The following is a 24,569-nucleotide window of genomic DNA, read 5'->3' as shown; positions in this document are numbered from 1 at the left end:
ATCTTTGAGCAGTGACCTGGAAAAAGGCCAGATTTGAAGGGGTTAAACAGGCCTACTCATTCCGGCATTCATTAAAAACCATCATTGACCACATACATTCATGTGTCCTTTGCGATGGCCTGGTTTTTAAAGAATACATCCACTTGTGGGCAGCCTAGAGACAAGAGTTACAACAAACATGTTGACGCTGGAGGAGGTTTTGATAATGTAAATCTTAAGAAAGAGGCAAAAGTGTCTGTTTGTCCCTGCGCCTGGACGAAGCAACATCATACAGACGCCCGTAGTTTCTTACCGACTTTTAGTCTCTTCTCAAAAAGTTCCACGATTGTTGAATTTTCTTCCTCGTCTCACTTGAACTATTAGCTACACTACCCCCCCAGATTTCCTGTGGTTCTGCTCCATTTCTTCTGTTTTCGTCCATATCCGTAAGCTTTCAGAAAACATGCACAAATATGGAAAAAACGAACACAGAGAACAGACAGAAAGCTCCGTCCGGTTCTGCATACGTGTTGAGCATTAATAAGCCTGAACTTGATCAAATGTTTCAAACGATTGAGAGCACCAATCATCAGTCCAGACATATTTATAATCAGCTCATCAATCACAATGTGTGTGTCTGCTTCAAGCTGATCCCAGCTCATTGTAATAATGTAGGAAACACCACATATTGTACTAACAACATAACTGCAACTACTTTAAAACAAAAAGGTTTTATCTAACTAATCAATCTGTCAATCCGTCTTTTGGTCATTGTGTAAAAATGTAATTATCCATTGTTAGTCAACGTGATTGAATAATGAGCTTACCAGAGTCACACACACACACACACACACACACACACACACACACACACACACACACACACACACACACACACACACACACACACACACACACACACACACACACACACACACACACACACACACACACCTGTACATGCACACACTGATGTTCAGGATGTGTTCAACACTGCAGTCAGGATCATGTTGTGACTGGAGCATGAGGTGGGCTTTGTATCACAGGGGGACAGGGGGACTGAACTCCGCTGAACAGCACTCTGGGGGTTAGTAAATAAAGATATCGAACTCTTTTCTGCAAACAAAGACGCACATTTAAGGTCACAAACAAGTGATGCTGCATATATTTCCACACAGAAGGGCATTTAAACACATTGGAACAGATAGACTTACTATTGAAACTGAGATATGGGCAAGGCCATACACACACTGAAGAAGGTCAGTATATAAACACACACGGAAAGAGAGAGCACTTATTATTGTAGCATATTTATCTATATGTGTGTGTCTATATGTTGCTCTCTGGGAATCTGTGGTTTTCACAATAATCTAAGGACATGAACTTTCTCCTAATTCCTTTAAATAGTCATGGGTTTATGGTTGACAAGTCCCTTGAGCCTCAAAAGCTTCCTTGCTGGATAAGGGTAAGGAGTGGTGCATGCTGTCAAGGCCTACAACACACAGACACACACACGCACTCGCTCACACACACGCACACACACACACACACACACACACACACACACACACACACACACACACACACACACACACACACACACACACACACACACACACACACACACACACACACACACACACACGTATGCATGAGGACACGTGTTCACAGCATAAACAAAGCACAGTGCGGGGGCACTCCTTCCATTTGTGACAAGAGAACAAAGCCAAAACCTATCTATCTTTGTCTCACACGCTTGCACACATTATCATACACATTCACACACGAGGTTTAGAAAGGGTGGAGACTGGGAGGGAGAGGAGGACTCCACAGTAGGAAGAGGGAGAGGTAGCATACAATGTGGGAAGGTTCATGCCCTGTTCCTCAAAGTAGAGAGGAAAAGATGACAGTGAGCCGCCCCCAGCTTCAGTTTGGCTGGACAATAACAAAACAACACATGACGTACCAGTCTTTCATAGAATGTACTGGAACTTGCCGGGAAAGGTGTATGCAGAAAACGGATATTGAATTGTTTTGAAAAGGAAGGTTCAAGGAAATATATGTGTCAGAGTTGGCTCAACAATTGACTGCTGTTGACCCCCTGAACTGAACAGTAGTAGTACTGCCATAGTACTTTCAAGGTAATGGGTTAGCATACCTGAATTAGTTTGTTGCCCCATTCCCGACGACAACATCCCTGCTGTGCATAAGCCGATCTTGAATGCTATCAGAGTTCTGCTCTTCATTAGATTTAAGGAAGTTAACACCAGTAACTCCAGTACTGATACATAAGAAAGCATAGTTCTCAGTTTCTGAACCAATAAAAAGTCAGACAGACATTTTAACCAACTCCCAGAGGTAACATTAGCATCTATAACTAGCTAGCTAGAGTTAAAGAAATATGTTGTTGCTGACAGTTGCAAATATTAAAAGTCTCCAACCGCAAACATCTACATTTGTCTCGATTAAAGCACCCAGTGTTAAAAATGATGATCAAGTACTACCTCTGTTTGATATCATTTTAAACGGCCATGCAAGAATGGACCAGTTGACAAATAGCTAAGGTGGCACAGCCTAGCACACAGTCGACTTATTAATCAAACAATTAATGACAAAGATAAATGCACCATCGACAAAAACAGTTTCCATAAATAGTGAAGGCTATTATCAGTCTTTGTTCCTGTTTCATTGCTATGGTCATTTGGTATTTACCATTAATAACTAATTTCAACTTGAGGGGGAAGATTACACTCATCATACAACATCCCCATCAAGACTTAAACTGTCCCAAGTGATGTGTCAAGCAGTGTCTCAGTGGTTTAACCAATGGAGAACCTTGTGCACATGTCTGAGTCACTCTTCCCTTCCTGCTAGAGAATCTGGCTTTGACCTAAAGAGATGACTTTTGCTCCCACATCTTTCTAAAAGGGAAATTAGGACAAAGGTTACTGGATTTCCCTACTGTCTGTTGAATAATATCTATGTGAAAGTGCATTGAAGGAAAAAATACTTTTTATTAGAGTATTTTTGAATTTGTTTGGGAGGATGCACCAGTGAATCAGAACAGTAGCTGAAATGAACTGGGTCTTACAATGAGTCCTGCCTCATTTCCTGATCGGGGTCCTGCAATATGTTGGGGGCCCTGAGTTTAAAACCAAATCTTAAGACTTCTATTAAAGGATAATTCTGGTTTATTCCACCTCGGGCTCTATTTTTATATAAGTGGTGACGATTTCTTTCTGATGTGCTATTGTACTCTGAAGTAATCGCTACCATCTGAAAACATGGTGACATTGTTACAACAAAGTCTGAGTTTGTAAATCATCCAACAGTTAAAAACAGATTATGTACACCACTGTATTTGGCATTAAACCCAAACGCCATCGCACCTGAAATGATTGGGTAATATTTCCACTGTTCACCTTTGTTTTCTCTTCCAAGTTTGTCTGACCTGAGGCTTTTTTTTTTTTTTTAAACCTGTGTGATTGTCTGAACGCTTCAGTTTCTTTCTCAGCTTAAATATTCTTAGAGTTTCCAGATTGCAGGAGTTCACCTGGTGAGTAAAATCTTCACAGCCTGTCTCCTATCCATTTTTGCACAGTGGCTGCCTCTGCTCTTCCTCCTTTTGTCGCACTCACTAAAGGTCAAAGAGGGCACAGAGTTTCTTTTCACAAAACCTGGTTGCCCTCACCTGACTCACCGATTGTTGATTGATATCATGCAGAAGCTGCATACTGATCCGGTTACCCTGCTGAAGGGTTATCAGACTCTCCCACACAGGTTTAAAAACAGCAGTAAAACAGAGCCAACAGCAGTAAAAGAGATACTTGGAAATCTTTTTACACCTTCAAAACATTACTCAATCCTCCTCAATCAGATACAGACTTGCCTGATATGGCATATTGAAAATCCAGAGGCCATCAGTAGCCTATTCTCTGAACCACTCTGAGACAATAGGTCTTATTTGGTCAAGGACGCCCTCTCACTGAGGCTGGGGAACGTATAAACCAGACTTTAATTAGACCGTTCACTGGATTCTCTGATCAATGGTACACCACCTTCCTTACTCAACGCAACAAAAAGCCTAACATGTAGAATTCTAAATGTCCCTCTCTGTCTCCCCCAGTCAATGACTTACTGCAAGTGAGGTATCAAAAGACCAGACTTGTAGGGGCCCTACTAAATGTCCACCGGACCCCATTCCTACCAACATCCTCTATAGGCCAAATCTCCCACTATTGTGCCAGCAATCATGATAAAAGCTTTGAGAACGTTTTGCAACCTAACTTATTTCTTTATTGACAAAAGAGGAAAACTGAAAAAACTGGGTTCTTCATATTGATTAAACATAGCACCCAGGTGCTACGTATAAGTGCCATTGTTTTGGGAAAATTCAGGTTTTTCGGCATGAAAAATGCCGATTACTATTACTATGAATGGTAGAGAAATAGATGTGTTTTTAAATGTCATGAAATAATCGTGAACATGGCCTAAGAGCAATCAGTCAAGACATTGCATAAACATTTTTTCCCTCATCCAGTAAAACAGCGTTTAATACAGAATGTAAAGAGGTGAGAACTGAACATTTGCTTTGATGTAACACTGAACGTGAGTCACTTATCAGATGGCAAATGTGGCTGTGATTGAAGTGTTTCCTTGGTTTGACATCGTGTCAGTGTTCAGAGAACAGCAACACATCCTGTATGATACTATGTGGAGCCTTTTGGCAGCAATAACCAACAATAAAACAATGTAATATAGAAAGAAAAATGTTTTTAATTAAACTACTTTAAAATGTTACTGCTGTTAAGAAAAAGTTGAAATTTTAATTTGTTGAACTCCCTCTCCAGTTTATTGACTTCTCGACTATTCAATGGCTGGATTTAATGTCTAGGTCTAGAATACTGCAAAAAATAATCAGTGTGAAAAAGTCCTGATTCTAAAATCCCTACATGGATCGAGGAAGACACAGTAAAAAAGGAAGGTTGAGGATATTGTGATCTAACGGCGTGCGATGGAGACATAAAAGATTATCCGGTGGAGCTGATTTTTTTCTTCAGCAAACAACCTGCGTGCGAGCCATGTTTGTTTGCTGTTAAAAGAAAATGCCGCTGTGAGAAGATAGTAAATTGTGAAATGATCGGCCTTGAAGTTAATAATTACACCTAATTTACAGAAAAACAAATAGATAACCTTATGACTAAACTACAATGTCTGATAGAACCGAATCATAGGTGGGCTTTCTGAAAACGCTCAACATAACGATACGAAAAAGCTGAACTATATAGTAAAGAAAACAGGATGTCGGCAGCGTGAAGGGGGTTAACTATCTGTGGGCTGAACTGGAGCACTGGCATTGACATTAAAATGATGTTCAGCTCTTGTTATACATAACTTCTTAAAGCCCCTACAAATAACTGCTAAGAAGAACAACAACTGCTCCTTTGATTTTTTTTTTTTTTTTAATCCACACAAATGTTCAAAAATAAAGAAAAAATCGTGTCGTAGAAGCTTCTTTAAAAACCCCTGAGCTTCACAGGTCTTTATCCCCGGCTCAAACTCAGCTTTGTGTGGAAGTATGCCGTCTACAAAGAGTTAAACATGACTTTCAGGCCGTGTGAGGGACAACATAAACATAGCACGCAATCTTGCGACACTCCTTTCATTTATCATTTATAACAACAGAGCAAAGTCCGACCCTGTCTCAGGCATTTACACACACACACACGCACACAAACACACACACGCACACACCTTTTGAAATTATATAACTTGATAAGCAATAATTATTCACTGGTGCTGTATCAATACTCTCAGTCAGGCAGTCACACTAAGAAGCTCAGGCAGAGGTGACGAGATGACTTTACAGAGGATATATTTTGCTGTGACTGATTTTTCTGAGATTTTATACCATTTCTACTTTTGTTACATGAATGATCCAAAACTCAACTGTCAAAATGCACACTTGGAAATACACACCAAACAATTATACCTTATTTTAGCAACTTTCACATATTCAACTTAAATGTGAAAGAGAAATGACATTATGACACATTTCTTTGACTTTTCACAACTTCTCCATAACAGATTATTTCTCAACCACAAATTTGTCATAAAACCTGCTTCTTTAAAATAGCTGTGTTATTGGTGATGACCATTTAACCTTAAACGACCTTAACACCTATGACAAATTCTGATAAAGAATTAACAAATAAAAGAATCAGCTGATAATGTATGAATAAAAGTCATTATGGTATAATCTGTGAAACTCGTAGCTCTAAATAATATGTGAACAAATAATTGATAATGATTTCCTCCCTTTTTCTGTCATGTGTTCAAAGATCTGGGTTGTTTTCAAAATAAAAGAGCATCCTTACTTCTGTAAATGATGCTGGTTAAGACAGAAAGAGACATGACTGAAAAACCAAACATGGTTCGGGACATTTTAGCTTGTTTACCACCCAGAACGTGTACTTTACATTACCTGGAAACTAGTTCCCAGTGAAATAAATTTGCTGAGACTTTCCATTGGCTTGAAAGAGATAATCTATCGCAGTGACCTTTGCATATATGTTTATTATTCTGTGATAATGTTGTACTGCCTGAGCTTTCAGCTGCATCCCCACAATAACATCAAGTTTGAAAAAAATAAAAACAGACGTAGTGGTGAAGGATATAGAGTATTTCTCAAGCCAAGATTTAAACTCATATATAAAGTATATATTTTTAAATAAAATAGTGAACTTATTGGAAAGTAATTGCTGTGAACCAAACAGCCAAAAAACTAAACTCCATGATTCATCAAGTCTTAAAAAATCTGAATCAAACACAGTTACCACCACGAGCAAAAAAAGACCGAAATTACTTAAATGTAAAAACGTTTTGCTTCGATGTGCCACAATATCCTCTGTACATGTCCCCGACTGCTCACTGTGGTTATTTACATTCAGATTATACAAAGAGATGAATGGAAGTCGACGACAGATTATATGAACTCAACTGAACTGTTGGCAGTGACGGTCTGAGTCTCGGACAACAACCTCATTGATCACGATAAAACAAGATTAGGCCATTAAACCGTTCACAACAGCAATCAGAGGAGTCACACATCAGCAAACCTCAGCCACGGATCAGTGTTGTCCCGGGCGCCTGTTAGTGTGTGTGTGCATGTGTGTTCGCATTATTGCTGAGTCACGAGTAACATTTTCCCAGAGAATTCAAAAACACAGTGCTGCCTGAGTCTTGTGCAATGTCGTCAAAACCCCTCACATGACACCAAAAAAATTAAAAACCCTGAAAGTGTGTTTATACACAGCAAGTCGAAACCCCGTGACTGCTCATCATCAAAGCCCCCCCGCGGCGTCTCACACTCACCTGGGAAAATACCGTGACCGCTCTGATGGTAAAAATCTGCGCCTGGCGTTTGCATGTCAGAGTCACGCTCGTGCTCGCGTGGCCCGCAGACACAAATACCGACCGACATTTGACTGGGTGCCACTTTGACAGTCCTGTGGCCGCACCCCCATCATCACCACCACCCACCCCTTCTGTACGCCACTGGCAGCCTGTCAAAAAAAAAAAAGAGGTGTCCACCTTAAGAAGATGGCACATCCGGTAAGTGTGCCCGCCAACATTTAGACAACATGACAGGTTTAATTTCTGACGAGTTGTAATTTCTCTGTCAGAAAGCGGGATTACTTTATGTCAGAAATGAGAAATGTTTCTTTGGTAAAAAAACCTGTGAAAAGCAGACTCGGTCTGGACTGAGGAGAAGAAGGGTTTTAAAGGTGGTAAACACACACTCAGAGGAGGAGGGTGACTGACCTGAGGAGACACACACACACACAACTCGCTGTGTTTTCAAACGCTTTCTTCTCCTTCCTCCGTTTCTTCTTCTTGTTGTTGTTCCTCGGCTGTGAGAAGTCTTCGCTCCGCGGCTCCTCGCCTCTTGCAGCGGACTCACATGCGGTGTCAGAGGGGTCCTCCGGTGTGTTCGCTGCGGAGGTTTGTGGTCGTCATGCTGCTGTTCACTGTGTGTGTGTGTGTGTGTGTGTGTGTGTGTGTGTGGTGTGTGTGTGCGCGTGTGTGTGTGTGTGTGTGTGTGTTACTCTCTCACTCTCTCTCTCTCTGGGATTCTGAGGACACACGCGGAGGAATCAAATTACCCTCCACACCTCTGGTTGACTTCATCAGGGTTTTTTCTCTGTCTCGTGTTAGAATCATCTGCTGATCATTTCTGAATTTTATTTTTTAATTTAATCTGATGCTACATTTATTAGCGCAATAATTTGCACAAACAATATTTTCCAGTGGGAGAGCTGTAACTCCACTGCTCCCCCCGGCCAAGAAATGGTCCGCCCTTAAAACAGTGAGTTGTCACGTTTACATTTCAGTATTTGTACAAGTTAATCAAATTAGATAAAAAAGTTAAAGTCTCGACATTATGGATTTTAATGTGTGGCCCTTTGTTTCAAGTCTTTTTCATTATGACACTCAGAACTTGCTCCTATTAAATATATATATATATATATATATATATATATATATATTTCAGGTGACACAGATATTTCACCTCTGTGTGTCAAGTTTCAGAAGATTTTACTGTAGAAATCTTAAGAAAATTTAAGACAAATTTGGCTTCTTTTTTTTCACTATGGCACTATAACAAATGTTTTTATTTTTATGAGTGCCACAATGAAAAAGTAGCCAACTTTCCCTTTAATTTTTATAAAAACCATAGATAATATTTCATTCCATTATCAAATCAATCGTCCATCCAAGGACCTGTACCGTAAGACCACAAATAGATGTGCAATCTTTTTTGAAAGTGCGGCTGCTGTGACCGGGTTTTCACAAACGATGGACCACATGACCGCAGTTTACATGAGGACCAATCACAGGTGAGTCCTTATGTTTCAAGTCTCGGTGCTGAACTCGCTCTTCGTTTTGATTTACTTCATTTAAACTCAGGATTCCCTCATGTTACAGCCTGATATTTGTGTTATTTGTTTGATTTCCTCTGAACTCTGAAAGTGATAGTTAGAAATGTTGGAACACAGTAATTTAACTGCTCCTGGCCAAGAAATATTCTGCTATTAAAACAGTGAATCCTGAGCAACATGTATTTTTGTGCAGGACAGGTCTTGTCTCCCTGTTTCAGATCTTTGTGCTAGGATTGCTCTTTTCAGACAGTTCAGATTTACTGCCGTTAAACTCAGGAAAAATCATGTTAAAGCCACGTATTTGTAGTATTTGTTTGGTTACTGTTGAACTCTGAATTTAGGTCAAGCTGAATTGATTAACCCTCATAACCACAAGGTTTGCAAATATGGACGACGTCTTGTAGAGAGAGTTGTAACGTAAAGATACTGCTCCAGGCCAAGAAAAAGTTTGCTCTTAAAACATGAATCGTCACATTTCAGTATTTTCACATTTACTTGTGTGTGTAGCTTATCGACTAGTTTTTTTACAGCATTAAATTGCAAAAGTCATGAAACCCTATGCAGCACACAGTTCAGGCAGTTACCATATGTTCTCGCTGTTTTAAAAGAAGCTAAATGTAAATATAGTTAATTTATGGTACTTTCACTGTGCAGCTTGATTTCATCTGCTCCATCATAACTCGATACTATATGAACTAAGTCAGCTGCTTACTCACAGACCTACAGACGCACTCTGTCTCTCAGATATATGATCGTCCTCCCCACGCACAATTTCTTTGTGCTGAGCTAAATAGGAAATGATGCCCTTGAGATTTTTGCTGTCACAAACAAAACGAAGCAATCATGTCTGACTGTTTACACAGCGGAGTCCCAGCAGACTGGAGTTCTGCTTTCTGAAAGTCCTCATTGTCAAAGCACTCGTGTGCCTTTTCAAGACTCTCACCCACTGATCTAGTGATTAATAGAGATACAGTATATAACTGACATGACATGTTTGAGGACTATAGGAGGGGAGCAAGTTATTCAGAATCAGCATCAGCGACGATGCTCGGCACCAGGAGATAGACCGAGATGATTCTCCATCCTCAAGTATATTGGCAGATTAACAAACTGAATCAGGATGTAATGAAGTTGGTTGGGAAGAGCACCAAGAAAAACAGGGTTTGGCTCGATGAGGCTTGTTTTGGTGCGTTGGCCGCCCACGTGCACGTCCCTATGAGCTGAGTGACAGAGATGTTCCCACAGATCTCTACTGACGGGTGTTCCAGTGGACTGAGAACTGAGCGGCGTATGTGTATGTGTGTGTGTGCATGCATGCATTTGTTGTTTTACTGTATAAATAGGAAAAGCACTTTCATCATGAGGTATTTGAATTAATCCTAAAATAAAAATGCTTAAGACATTCTGTATTCTGCCATTACAGATAATGTGAAACACAAACACACATTCAGATACAATACACACTTTGAACACAATGTGTGCAGTAATGACAGAGAAAATGCTCGCCACACATATATGTATGTGTGTGTGTGTGTGTGTGTGTATATATATATATTATAAACTATAATGTTGTTGACTTCATATCATAGATTAGTGTTTGTATAGATCAGTGTCATGTTACAGATTGTCATGTGTGTTTATCACGGTTCCAATAATCATTATGACATCACTGTCATCGCCTTTTATTAGTTATAATAAAATTAATAATAATAACAATAACAATTATAATAGGGCCTATACCTTTATGTGTCCAAGCTTTGTCTCATTTAAAATGCTTTACAGATCTTAACTGATGACAAATTATGCAGCACAGTATTTCCACATGTGTATAGTGCCATCTGCTGGTTCAGCACAGCCAGTCCAACCCATCCATTCACGATTAAAGAGACTATATCTAAATGTGAGACATTAGAGTGATGATGTCACTTTGACAATGACACAGCAGGACTCTCGCATTAAGAGAATCCATCCAATCAGGTGTTGATGACCCTCGATCTCAACATTTAAATACTGATGTAAATATGTCCAGCTTCTTCCTCATTCTTTCATCACCTTCGGCAAGGAAGGTGTGTTTTCATCTGTTTGTTTGTTCATTTCTTTTTTAGCAGGACTATGCAAAAACTACCGGACACATTTCCACGAAACGTATTATTCAATGTTGGTGTGGATCTGGATCACAGGGTGAATCCAGGATGTTAGTTTTTTTTCACTTTCTGTAACATTGCAAGATATATGGGCTGTTTCTTCAACATTTTAATTGATTTCCCAAAGAATGATTCATGGATCTTGATGACAAAATTCTGTCATATCAGTGTGTGCAATTGAGTGTGTTTAATGAGTGCTTGAGAATCTAAAGAAAATCAGGATCTAATGGATTTAAATGTGGTTTCATAAGGGTGTAGGCTTTTTTCCGCGGCTGGAAAATGGTAACAACAAGACCTAGAAACCTGTAACTGCTACCAATGTGTAGCTGAGAAATATAATGTGGCCTGAACTATAAGGCTAGTTTTAATTTCAGGAGACTGTTGGGCCTCGGTGGAGTTATACACTCGACAGAATACAATTGTAGTTGCTGTGTAAAACTGATACCGAGCCCCTTTAATACAAACTGTCCCTTGATCAAAAGCTACTGTCGCCATCGAGGATCTCACTTTGTGAATCAGTGAAATGATGGAACCACATCTTTATTAACTTTTTATCTGTACAGAAAAAAAATACATTATTAGTCACCAGATCATGCAAAGCAGTATTGCATTACAAATAAAAACACAATACAAAACAAAGAATATACTATACCATAAATATGGGACTTCAAAAAAATAAATCCGTTAATATATTACAAAAAATAAACTCCTGAGATGACACGTTCATAAATACAAATACAATATGTTTTAATTTACTTGCAACAAAGTACTAATGATGGAGAAGCAGAGAGGTTGATATGCAGTTGTTACGTGTTGAGATTGATATATTTTTTAAATAGTTTCTACACATATGGACTTGAAATGCAGCAACGCAACCGAGAAAGACCAGTAAAGTTTCGGGCGGGTTTATTCCAGGTTGCCTTAAAGTCAGTCCTGAAAATTCAACACTGTAATATGGCATATTAATCTAAACCCTGGAATCCAACGGCAGTAAAAAGCAACCTGGAGAGTCGCCACTGAAAGGAATCTTAAAGGGCAATGTAGGAATAAGGTTTTTAACAGATACACAGGTCCTGTATGTACGGATGGTCATATCTATATTTATAACAGGTTGACAGTGCTCAACAGTCATGTCGAGGTGTTATTGCACTACTGTCTCAATGTCTTTTTATGAGAATAATCAACAAAGTACAATACTGTTGATAGATCTACACAGAGGTGAAACAAGAAATCACCAGTCACAGCAACAGACACGAGTGACTGTTTGAAAATGCATTCATTTACCTTGAAGGATTGATTTACTCAGTCTGGCACATTTGGAACAAACCCACTAACTAACAAGGCGGCGATCGATCGCGCCTTCGGTCGTTCTCTAAGTCAGGTAAATGAATGGATTTGCAAGCCGTCATTGACTCAGATCTGCACAACTAACAAACGGAGCTGTGAGTTGTTCACAATAAGGCTACAACATCTAGAGAGAGAGAGAGCGAGAGGCAACGGAGGGCAAAAACTCAACACTGATGGAGCTGCCTTCTGCTCCAAAGTCACACGAACCACTTGGAGGAGCCATGCATAACAACTGAACACTGATGAACACACACACACGGATCTCCAGCTCCCTCAGACGACAACAAACTTCAGAGACAAAAAAAGGGGGTGGGGGGTGTGGGGGCAGCGATGACGAGTCCAAGGACCAGAGAGACGGGCTGGATTAACACGATCAATTTCACTTAGTGACGCAACTCAATTCACTGTGTGTGTTAAGGGTAAACAATCAAATATCTGATTATTTTTTAAAAATGTGTATAAATCCAGCCAATGAGTGAAAGAGTTATGCCACTGACGGAAGCTAACTGAAAAATGTCACTGGATTTATTGGTCTTTTTTTTTTTATTAAGTATTGGCTTTTCTCCCTTTATAGTTATACGTTTATATTTATTTACTGTATATATATACTGTATGTACATCCCATCTGTAGTCGAGAATAATATACCTTATATATATTTTTGAAAGTATTCTTTAGGTGTGCTCCGGAAAAAAATAAACATTTTCTCGTTCCAGTCAATCTAATCTATTCAATGACGTGACTCCTTCAGTCCAATGACTGGCACAGTCATCATTTCACTGAACATCCTACCCAGCAGGCCTCACTGTTACTCACACAGAGAAAAGTGGAGGAGGAGAGGAGGGACCGGGGGCGAAGGGAATACAGAACAGTTAACACACAGATTTTAATCTCAGACTGGTTCACATTTACTGTCAATCGAGTCATGGCTGGCCAAAGGTAAAAGAGGGGGCCAGACGCAGCGAGGGGCTGACTATGTTTTTTGTTGTTGTTGTTGGCTGTGTCTAGTCAGAGAAAAGGCTGGCGAAGGACTTTCGGAGGTTGCGAATGGTCTCTGCCTTTGCCTCCTCCTGGCCGTCGCCTCCGGAGCTCGAGACCCCGCGGAAGAAAGAGGAGTCGCTGAAAGCGTTGAAGGCATTGGTCAGGGACTGTGACTTACTGGGGAGAGGGAGGATGGGGAAGAGAGGGAGGAGGGGAGGAGATGATGAGAGAAATAAGGTGTAAAGGAAGGGAGAGAGGGGTGTGTGAGTATTAATCGTTACTGAGGGACCTACTGAGGAGCAAAGACACACAAGGAAATGTGTATGAGGTCTTGAGAAACATTACAATTATTTTCAAATAGTTACCAACTTGACTGTTACATTTAAGACACTTAAAAGACATTAGTGACAATTTAGGTGTTGTGAATAGTTGTGTTATGTCATCAAAATCAAATGATCTTTCTCTTTTTGTATCCTAACCACAAAATAGGGCCCGCGTGTCTTTGCATTATCACCGGTGCTCTGATAATGTGGCTCTTACTTCAGCAGAGGATGGGTCTTCTGCTGGGAAGCTGGCTGCTCTTCCATTGGGTCCTCGGACTCATCGGGGGCCGCAGCTGCCTCGAATGGGTCAAACTCGGGGTCTGCAGAAGGAGAGGCCAGCTTGGCCTGGGGCTGAGCCTTAGCTGGAGACTGCGCACTAGGCGGGGACTGGCTGGCTATGGCTGGGGACTGATCCGGGGCAGAAGCCGAGGCCTGGGCAGCATCTGAGGCCGGAGTGGGTTCCGGGGCCGGTGCAGCGGGCTGGGGTTTGGGTAAAGCTTTGGGAGGAGGTGGGGTTTGTGGCTTTGGCTGGAGCTGAGGCCTTGAATTCCTGCGTACAGGTGGGATGGGCTTTGCAGGTGGTGTGGGTTTGGGGGGCAGCTCTTTTGGTTTGCCGGGGGCTGGGGATGGGGAGCCCTGAGGCTGGGGCTTGGGCTGCTCTGTTGTCGGAGCTGAGGCCGAGGGAGAGGCTGGGGCTGGAGCTGAGGCTGAGTGTGAGGGAGAGGCTGGGGCTGGAGCTGGGGCTGGGGCTGGGGCTGGGGCTGGGGCTGGAGCTGGGGCTGGGGCTGGAGCGGAGGCTGGAGCTGGAGCTTTGGCTGCTTTGGTTGGGGGAGAGCCTGGGGCTACCGCAGCTGCTGCTGCTGCTTTAGCTGGGGATGGTGGTGAAGCTTTGGCTGGGGTGGAAGCAGGACCTGGGGCTGGCCTTGTGACAGATGGGGCTCTCGTCATCGGCGGAGGCCTCTGCACTGGAGGTTTTGTGACTGAGGCGGCCTTTTGGACCGGGCCTGGCTTCTGAGCCTGAGCTAGTTTCTGAGCTGGACCAGGTTTCTGGGCCTGCTCAGGCTTTGGCGCTGGTTCAGATGCTCTCTTCGCTGACTCTGATGATGGGTCCACACTCTTTGATTTCACTGGTGCACCTAGATGATGGAGATATGACAGTTATGTTAGATTTCCGTCCATAACCATATGTAACACACAGAGGCAAGGAAAGCAAAAAAATGCAAAAAGAAAAGAAAAGGTTATTTTAAATGTAGCACCTGTTAGAAAACCAAGCACCTGTGACACTCACTGAGACCAAAGCAGAACACGATACAGATACTGAGCTTGGGTCTAAACATGCCCATTCACATTAAGACCTGTCACATTCATAAAAAACCCAACTCATCTGTCAAGAACAGACTGAAGCGAAGCAGCCTCTGAATGTTTGTGCTGCAGACACCAGCAGGGAGCAGCAGATCAACAGTTAGGAGGCATGGCAACTGGCCCGACATGCAAAGTGTTAGTGGAGCACGTTAGGAGTTAGTGTGGAGACAGTGAGAGGCACCCAGAGGGAAGAGGAGGGAAACAGAAAACAACAAAAGGCGATAATTGGAATAAAACAGTTCAGAAACACAGGCAGCACAGCAACTCATCATGAGGCACAAAAGAAACAAGTGATTATACATGCTACATGAGCAATGACGAGGCAGGGATGAGTTTTCAATGGCTGATCATTTACTTTCCTGGATGCAGGACTATGGTCAGTTTTCTAAATCACATGTTAAAGCATATTTTAAAAGGTTATAATTTAGATGTTTTATTACCACAAGGACTTTCATGAAAATTCATCCCAGACATTGTTACAGAGTCATTACTGTCAGGCAGCTAAATGACCATGAGTCTTACGTTTGATCAGTTTGTCATTAAGCGTCCCAAAAGTTGCTTGGGACTCACGAGGCATAAAAATCAAAGAAAATAGCATTTGTACAAACATAATTTGGAAAGGGTGACACAGTAAAAACATTTGCTTGGATGCAAACACTGAATTATATGTTATTTTAGTTTGGTTGGAGATGGTTTGCTTATAAATCTATGTTGCTTATAAATCTATGAATCTGCAACTGTTTTATCTGAGGACACAGATCTAAACAACATCTCTTTACATAAAACAGGGAATATTGAAATGGAAAGACTTAATCATACAGAATTGAAATGAAGATCAAATGTTAACTCAATGGTTTGGATCCAAGCAAATAAGGAGTGATCGTGCAGAGAAAGAAAAAGATGCTTCTTTTCTTGTACAGCAATATATGTTTTGTGAACCACATAAAGCCCCTTCGCTTTGTCTCAGGAAATATAACAGAGAACTACAAGTTTAATATAAAACCACAGATGACACCAAGCAGTTACTCACAAAACATTCAGATTCTGCAAAGGAGGCTTTGTTTCTTGACAGAGGGAGGGATTTTTTAAAAAGGATTTAAAAAGGAAAAGCCAAGCGTCAACCACAGAAGCAAACTGAGCTGACCAAGCCTTTACACAATAACCACAAGGAAAACGTTTAAGAATTTACATTTCTAGGCAGAAAAATGAGAACATCCATCTATAAATAAACACATAATGTGCCACTGATGTGAATTTTTCAATTTTTCTAATCTGCTGCAGTTTATTTTAGATTCAAATATATTAACCTGCGATCATGGTTGTCTCTAATAATTCCTGTCAAACATAAAATGCTGGCAGTTCTAGAGCGACCAGCACCAACATCACATGGAGTACAGGCATTTGCACACATCCATGTAAAATGAAAAAAACACCAGTGAGCAAACGTGCAAACACACACTCACTGGTAAACAGTGCAACTCCACTAATAATGGCTTTGTAAATTTAGCATAGTCGGATTCAACACGTCAGCCCTGAGCACAAACGTCACCGCACTAACACAGAAGCTATGGCTGCAGTTAAGTGCACTGTACTGTATATTTAAATGTTATTAACCCAAGTGCAGGTCACAAGTTGAAGAGAGACAAGGCCACATGACCACATGATAGCAGGGCATTAGTTAGAGGTGATGCTAATGGCCATTCGTTATCAGGGAACAGAGATAAGGATGCAGAGGAAATACAAACTGCTCTTATTCTTAGAGGAATGCACTTATTTATTTTCTTGCCCGGAGTTCAATGAGAGGATCGAAAGCTCGCTCGTGTCTGTACGGTGAGGCTGCAGTTCGTAGCTAGAAATCTAGCTTTGTCCACAGGTGACAGAAAAGTGCAAGTTCACACATTTTATTTCTATCTGATTAATTCTGTTTTAATTTGTACAAAAGCTAAAGTGTAAAAATGACATATTGTGGTTTTAAGAAGGAGATGTGCCTCCATGCATGACACTACACGTGTCATTTTTTAACTTCTGTTTCATATGCATCAAGAAAACAGGATTTAACTTTTTAACTTTAGAGGTGCAGAGCCACTGTTCCCATCAGTTTTCAGTCTTTATGCTAAGCTCAGCTAACAGCTACTGGCTATAGCTTAATTTTTTCCCCGTACAGGCTTGAGATGGGTCTCAATCTTCTCACCTAACTCTTGACAAGAAAGTGAGTGAGTGTATTTCCCTTTATTTGTAAAATTCCCCAGAATAACAAACATAATTTTAATTATACTTGTGACGGCAATCTGGGATATTTGTCAGCAGCACTAATGGCAGTAGTCAGTTTGACACAGAGCTCTTTTTACGTTTTTCAAATCCTGGATATTTCATTTCAGTAAGATTTCTTGAGTTGTTCTTAGACATGCTTTGGCACCACAGTGGCAGAACTCGTGTTACAATGAACAACAGTGTTCAGACAACCTTGAGGTTGAGGGCGCGGGCCTGAGGTCCTGTTCGGATCTGCGACTCCTTCCTTCAGGGCGGCAGTCTGAGAGAGAGTGAGTGGGCGGAGGAAACGCAGAGAGAAAGAAAAACAAAGAAAGAAAGAAAGAGAGAGAGAGTGGGATTGAAAAGAAATCATGAGTCCGAGGGTTTGGGTAAAGAATCAGCAGTGAGCCATAAAAAAAAGATTTTCTCTTAGGCATTAAAGTCTTATACACTCGTGTGTCTACCTGCTGGGGCTGCACGGTGGTCGGCTTCATGCCCTGAGGGGAGCGGGCGGGTGAACGGGAGGCAGAGGACGACCTGGCAGCCAGAACCTGGTTCATCTTTGTGACCACCACCTCTGAGATGAGCTGGCGGTCCTCTGCCTGGTGGTCACCGATTAACTGCATAGATGAACCCACAACCTGGAGAAACAGAGCACAGAAATATAGAAATGTTATTTGACTGAGATGTTGAGATGAATGAGATATTATTGACCAGAAAGTAAGTGAAAACAAATAAAAAGTTAAATGGCATAATGGTCCCAAGACAAATGTGATAATGGCTAATTGCTGGGCTTGTAGGACTGTAACCTTTTCCCATATAGAAAAGATATTGAGAATTAGTTTGGATTGATTTGAACAGATTATAGATCATATATTTAGGCTCCTACTCTTCTATGTCATCTACCATTTTTATATCATTTTTGACATTAGGATTGCAAAGTATTTTAGGTGCTTTGTTATTTAATCCCACCTCAAAGAAGTAATCTTATACAATTACAAATTAGAATGGGAGTAAGTGTACAGCACATACCTACAGTAAGGCCCAACAATACATTACATTCAATCAAGTCACACCACATTGCATACACCATCAAGATCCATAAATGAATCCCTGGAAAATTTGTGAAAATATAAAAAAATTGTCAATGATAAAGAAAATGGAAAAAAATAAATCTGGATCCACAACAAAATATAATTCATAAGATTCTGTCTTGACCCATGTTGCATCCATCTCGTTTTGTGGAAATCTATTCAGTAGTTTTTGTGCAATCTTGCTTAAACACAAACAACGAGAGCGAAAATATAACCTCCTTGACTGGGGTAACAATAAGTGAATCACTGGAAAATTGGATTCTTGTTGTTCCGGGTTTGTACCCTCATGGTTGATGCACTTATTGTAAGTCGCTTTGGATGAAAGCGTCAGCTAAATGTAATGCAATGTAACAGATGTGTGTGTACCCTTCAACATACACTGGCAGCCTGTGTCTGCACAAAACATAGGAATCAATATAACAGCCAGGCTGCTGCTGCTGAACAACACCAGAGCTATTCTGTATTTTAAGGAGCAATCAACATCCTTTAAACACACACACCCACTTTAACTGCACCCTTATGAAAAAAAGGACAACACTTCTCAGCGACGGTGACTCATGGGAATGAATGTTTTTCACATCTCTCCCACTTTAGTTTCAACTCTACCTTCCATGACATTTCAAAATTTTTCCTCCTGACAGTCAGGCTTCATGTAAGTTTGTGTGGGATGTTTAGAAAAGTGGATATTGTGTGACAGTGTTCGTGTCAGTGTGGCTTTGTATCATCTCCTCCTCCTCCTCCTCCTCCTCCTCCTCCTCACCGGGGGTTTGTAATTATGATGCAATTTTCCAAACCTTGTCAAGCCTCACTTTTCACCTTGTTTTTCTACTTCAGTTTCTGCTCCTGCCAGTCACATGATCTCTTCAGCTTTCTTACCTGTTCACTCTACACAGGAAACCACACTTCACTTCTCTTTACTGCCACTTACATGAATAACTACTACCTCTGTAGGAAGCCTTGAACATCACATGAACCTAAATCTCTCAAACTGTCTCACCAAACCTTGTTTTGTTTTCTCGCCCTGTGGCTGTAAGAGTTTTATTTCCATTTTACATCCCGTGCCTGTTTCATTCCATTAGCCTGAGCCTCCACAGCCCTGCTCATCTGAACCGGCCTCTCCACTGTCCAGGAACTCCTCCTGGCTACTGTCACCGCAACCGAGCTCTATGTTACAACCTCCAGCAATTAGACTTCCTGTTCATTCATGAGCTACCTCTTCAGATTTCAATTCTGCAGCTGTGTCATGGTGTGTGGGTTCGGATCCGGCTTCCTGCTGCCTACGGCTACAACTGAGATCGCTGTAGGGAATCTCTGTGTATCTAACCCACTGCACAGCGACATCTTGCTCTGCACTAGTAATTCACTCTGGTGTAATTTCATATAAACTGTCAGGAGTTCATTTGTCTGTGCAATCTCAATATCTTCCTAAGTGCAACCTTGTCTGTGTGTTCAGTTAACATTGTATATACATGTATTATTGCTAATTTAATATTTTTTTTATGTTTCTATTTCTCCTATTTTTATTTTTCCTCATGTTTGTGTTGCATGTATAGTCGGTAATTATTATTCCTCTGAGCCGGTGACAGCCATTGGTCTGAAGCATTATGTGTCCGGGTTGTCTGTCCGTCCTATTCCCCTGAACGCAATATCTCAAGAATGCCTCGAGGGAATTTCTTCAACTTTGGTACAAATATTCACTTGGACTCAAGGATGATCTGATCAGATTTTGGTGGTCAAAGGTCAAAGGTCACAGTGACCTTATATGAATCTGGGGGGAAAAGTATGTAGAAATATGTACACGGAAACTGCACTGGTTGGCAGAAGCATACAACCACAGTGTGGTAATTCAAGTTTTACTGATGCTTTTTATTTTCGATGCTGTAACACAACAGAATTTCCCATTGAGGGACTAATAAAGGATTATTGTATCTTATTGTATCAAATTGTATCCTGCTTTCAGTTGCATACTTTCATATACCTTGTCACTGTTATGTTGATACACACTTCTACTTGCCTGCTTGCCTCGTCCACTACATCTGTTAGTGATACTAAATGTTAATGATTTTTAGGAAATTAATTATTACAGCAAAGCACATAACTTCCATTAATGTGTAATTTACAAACATTGTGATCCTGACTTCAAGGTTAAAGATTGTGACACATGAAACCAATATGTAAAAAAAAGGAAGACAGAGACATGGAGGCTGAAATGGACCCAGACAGAGCACTTTGTTGAGAGAGAAACATAAACACACAAATAGAGTAAATATTGAGATACATGATTATTATAGCAATAGAGAATAATCATACTCATCGTGTGTATTCAGGTTTTATTCAATTGGTTTATTCCCAGCTACATATTCTAATTGCCAGCCTGGCAAATTAGGCCAGACAAGCTAAATTTAAGACACAGAGACCTTATTAGGGCTCTTATGAAATACAACTCCCACAGGCCAGTGTCAACGAGTTCAAACAAAATGCAGGAGAATTACAGTCTGGTACCGGCACACTGGCTGGTCAATGCCTTTTGAGTTTGTCTGCCTTGTGTTTTTCTCACCTCAGTAATGTAGTCATTACCATCCTTCCCACAGATGGCTTTGATGGCACAGATATCCAGTCCTGCAAAGATCTCTGAACAGGTATCAACCCACAGCTTATACCTGTCCCAAAGAGAAGAGCACATGTTTACTGGATTAGAACTTTAAAACGTAGAATCTGTTCCCAGAAAATAAAATAAAACCACTGGGCTACTTGCAGATGGGATAAGGTTGGATCAATATTGACCCAAAGGATAACGTGACTGTACAAGAGCAGTGTCAGCTTCACCAGACAATTATACGCTCAAATTTGGAAGCATTAAAGTATCTGTAGCGTACTCTGTTATTATCTGTCACCGATTTAGGGACCTTTGCTCATTTTAATGGTTTTGTTTTAGTTTTCGCAAAAGGTGATTTGTGATGGAAAACACTGACTTTGAGAAAGAATGGCTGATACTTCCTGATTTTTGTGGGAGCGGAAAGTTGTTTGTTCAGACACTGGATGTAAAAGGGAAAATAACTGCTTTGCTACTGTTGAGCCAGTGAGCTGCATGCACTATTATTATCAATAATTACACACGCTTAGAGAAAAGAGTATAATCCAGATTTTAGCCATGAACCATCCGCAACTAATTGTGTCAAATATACCCATTAGAAAATGGATTCACAAATATCAGCTAATTTCCAAACATGTTTACTCATGTGAACTGCTTTCGTCTGAATAGATCTGTGACTGTGACATAACAACATGACGTGTGTGTGACACCAGGGCAGCCCGAGCATCACTGATGTGGAAGCGTTGCTCACTTGTCAGTCATGGCTACTTGTTCCAACATGGCAGACCCGGTGTTGCTCTTCCAATTACCAGAGATGGATGTTCGCCTGGAAAAGGAGAGGAAATTGGGCATTAAATTATTACAGACATTCATCACTTGTAGAAATTATAGCTATGGGAAAATAAACTCAGACAGAACTTGACAGCCTTGTAGCAGCAGTGTTACGGTTTTAGCGTTTATTTTGTGTCAAATGCGTGTGTGGTCTGGAAACAAGCACAGGCTGATTAGCATCCTGGAAAATAGGCCAGTTACCACATGGTCTGTTTTACAGTGAGTGCACACAACAAACAACAAATACAGGGTGACACACAACAAAAATCATGAAAAGAAAAAGAACAGACCTATTAAACAGCAAACGTTACATTTCGGGTTGTTTAAAGTTCATGCTCTGTTAATGGAAATGTCTTCTCTGTTACCCAATAAATTAAACCCAATGTTTTTCCCTGAACGCAGCTAACAAATAAAGAGTATCACACTTACATGTATGCTTTGTAGTCAGTGCCGATTTTCTGGACCCTGATGTCGTACTTGGCGTCTATGAATGGCTCTGTGGTGCAGTAGGTCTGAGTGATGGCCACCACACTTGCAATGTCCTGGAAATCACTCACATTGTCCACTTTCACCTACAGAGGAAAAATACAAGTGGAAACATTGTTTATTCAAAGTCGTGGTCAGTATGCTGGTAATTACTTCCTGTTTAGGTTTTGTCTTCACAATAAAACCAGAGCTATAAAAAGTTAAATGGTATATTTTAGACATTTTCTGGGATCATTATTTTGTATTTGTATTTCTTTGGCGGTGCGGTGGCACTGTTGCCTCACAGGAAGGAAATTCAAGGAAGTTCTAGATCCGATGTAGCCAATCTCTCTACAACGTGGGCTGAGATTTACTGTAGCTAACTACAGAGAAGCTAATGGATGTTTTTCTTCTTATTAAACTAGAGGCTTTGTGTTTTGCTGAGAGACGGATGAGACGTTCCACACCACTCTTGTCTCAGTGAGAATCGTTTGGAGCTAGAGCCAGAAGACAGTTGGTTTAGTAGTTACAAAGGTAAAGGAATCATCCTACCAGCACATCTAAAGCTAAATAGAAAACACTTTCTATCCAATTGGTTTGATATATAGAAAAAAATCTAACTAAATTTTTTAAACAATGCTAAATTTAAACAGCTTAGCTAATCAGCTGGCTGTATGTTACGTACAGATATGAGATTGGGGTCAGTATTTTCTTAAATGTCAGACTATTCCTTTAAATATGCACAAAAGATTAACAATTTAAACAATGCAAACTCAATAACTGCTGATTTTCAGTGAGGTACTTTGCTTGTAATTTATCTAAAAAAAGTACACTGCATAAACGTGTTTTTTAAAAAACTATTCCTCTGAGGGGTATGCAACAGCAGCAAAAAGCAGATAAAGTGTGATATTTACATCTAAGGTAAAAAACAGGTAAAGATTAGATGGAGTCTGAAAAAAAAGATCCAAAAGGGAACAGGGTGATAAAAGGACCCAGTTAGATGCAGAGAAAAGACAATAACATAATATCAGATGGAGCGTTTCAGGGGAATGATGTGTGGTGGATCAATGAGGTGGGATAGAAAAAGGATAAACACATCACACTCATTTCACGTGGAAAAAATATTAGCACAGTTCCCGGTCGATAACAGCAGAAAGAGAGGAGAAAAAGTGAAGTGAGGGGGAATATAAAGAAAGATGTGCCGCAGCCATGAAGGGGAAAAAAACTGAGAAATAAAGTAGAATTAGAGAAAGACAGAGGATGAAGAATGGAAATAAGTGGTGGTGTATGTGAGAGAGAGCATTACACAGTACAATCAACGTGGGCCCAGATGTGCTGGTGCTTATTCAACTACCTCTGGGCACACAGAGAGATTTTAAACCACTTCCAAACGGTAATATGTCAAATGATGCAGCAGTCTAATGGGTCCGCTGCACTCCACCATGTGGCTACTTTCTCCTAATTTCGAGTCAAACCTTTCATGTGCTTTTACATTCCAACAACGTGGCATTATAATCTAGTAAAATAACTGTTCTTCCATTTGTACATCACAGCCAGAACCACAATGAACATTGATGGAGGATTGTTTGTAAACAAATCTACGTTACCTTTCCCATTCCAGAGTGGGCGTGTCCGATCTTCACCACCACTGGGAAGCTTGGTGTTGTAATCTGAAACGAAACGGGATAAATGATGATAAATGAAGATGAACAAAACTAAATGACAACAGATGTTATCCATAAAACTACAGCGGCCCTTTAAGTGAATAACTCCAGCTCCACTGTTCACAGATGTATGGAGATAATGACGCCTTAATGCCCTGGAGCTCTTAACACTGCCATATATAATTATTTGAGAAGAAAGCCATTTTATGCAGAGAGCATATTAACACAGAAAAAGGTAATTTGAACAAACAAACCGATTCAAGGAAACTGATACAGACACATGAGATAAACCTGTTGAAGTAATATTACTGAATACAGCTTGATCAATTATGACGTTCATATCAATATCGATATTTGATGTATAAAAACACTCACAATCATCCTCTGGGAACCACGAATGTCTGACTAAATAAGATAAATTTACAGAATATGACCTGCTGGTGGCACTAGAGGGAAAGTCAGTTACTAGGATTCATCCTCTAAGTATGTGTGTGTTAATGTCCTGGATTAAAACAAATATCTCAACAAAAGTCATTGATAAATGTCAGTGAGGCTTGCTACCTAATGCAGAGTGATCCGTAACTACCTCAAACATC

General features: G+C 40.6%; 2 protein-coding genes across 4 annotated transcripts in view; both read right to left on the bottom strand.

The window, feature by feature from the left end:
* pparg (peroxisome proliferator-activated receptor gamma) overlaps positions 1–7,475 on the bottom strand; it is a 31,274-nt gene extending 23,799 nt beyond the window's left edge. Inside the window, exon 1 of the mRNA XM_035152543.1 lies at positions 7,354–7,475. Coding sequence (XP_035008434.1) covers positions 7,354–7,462 — 109 coding nt within the window. The 5' untranslated portion in view covers positions 7,463–7,475. The remainder of the gene's footprint in view (positions 1–7,353) is intronic.
* A 4,112-nt stretch (positions 7,476–11,587) lies between these two features.
* Positions 11,588–24,569, bottom strand: part of syn2b (synapsin IIb) — a 77,059-nt gene continuing 64,077 nt past the window's right edge. For 2 of the 3 annotated variants that reach the window (XM_035152303.2, XM_035152301.2), the window contains exons 6-13: positions 23,917–23,979; positions 22,274–22,416; positions 21,765–21,839; positions 20,978–21,080; positions 17,791–17,967; positions 17,540–17,606; positions 13,932–14,850; positions 11,588–13,568 (exon numbers count right to left, since the gene is read on the bottom strand). In XM_035152303.2, coding sequence (XP_035008194.2) covers positions 13,415–13,568; positions 13,932–14,850; positions 17,540–17,606; positions 17,791–17,967; positions 20,978–21,080; positions 21,765–21,839; positions 22,274–22,416; positions 23,917–23,979 — 1,701 coding nt within the window. In that variant the 3' untranslated portion in view covers positions 11,588–13,414. The remainder of the gene's footprint in view (positions 13,569–13,931; positions 14,851–17,539; positions 17,607–17,790; positions 17,968–20,977; positions 21,081–21,764; positions 21,840–22,273; positions 22,417–23,916; positions 23,980–24,569) is intronic. The other variant, XM_035152302.2, reaches the window with a different exon arrangement.

The sequence above is a fragment of the Hippoglossus stenolepis genome, chromosome 3 (genome assembly GCF_022539355.2).
Source record: "Hippoglossus stenolepis isolate QCI-W04-F060 chromosome 3, HSTE1.2, whole genome shotgun sequence".
Classification (NCBI taxonomy): domain Eukaryota; kingdom Metazoa; phylum Chordata; class Actinopteri; order Pleuronectiformes; family Pleuronectidae; genus Hippoglossus; species Hippoglossus stenolepis.
Note: the sequence above shows the minus strand (reverse complement) of the source record. Positions and strands in the feature narration are given on the sequence as shown.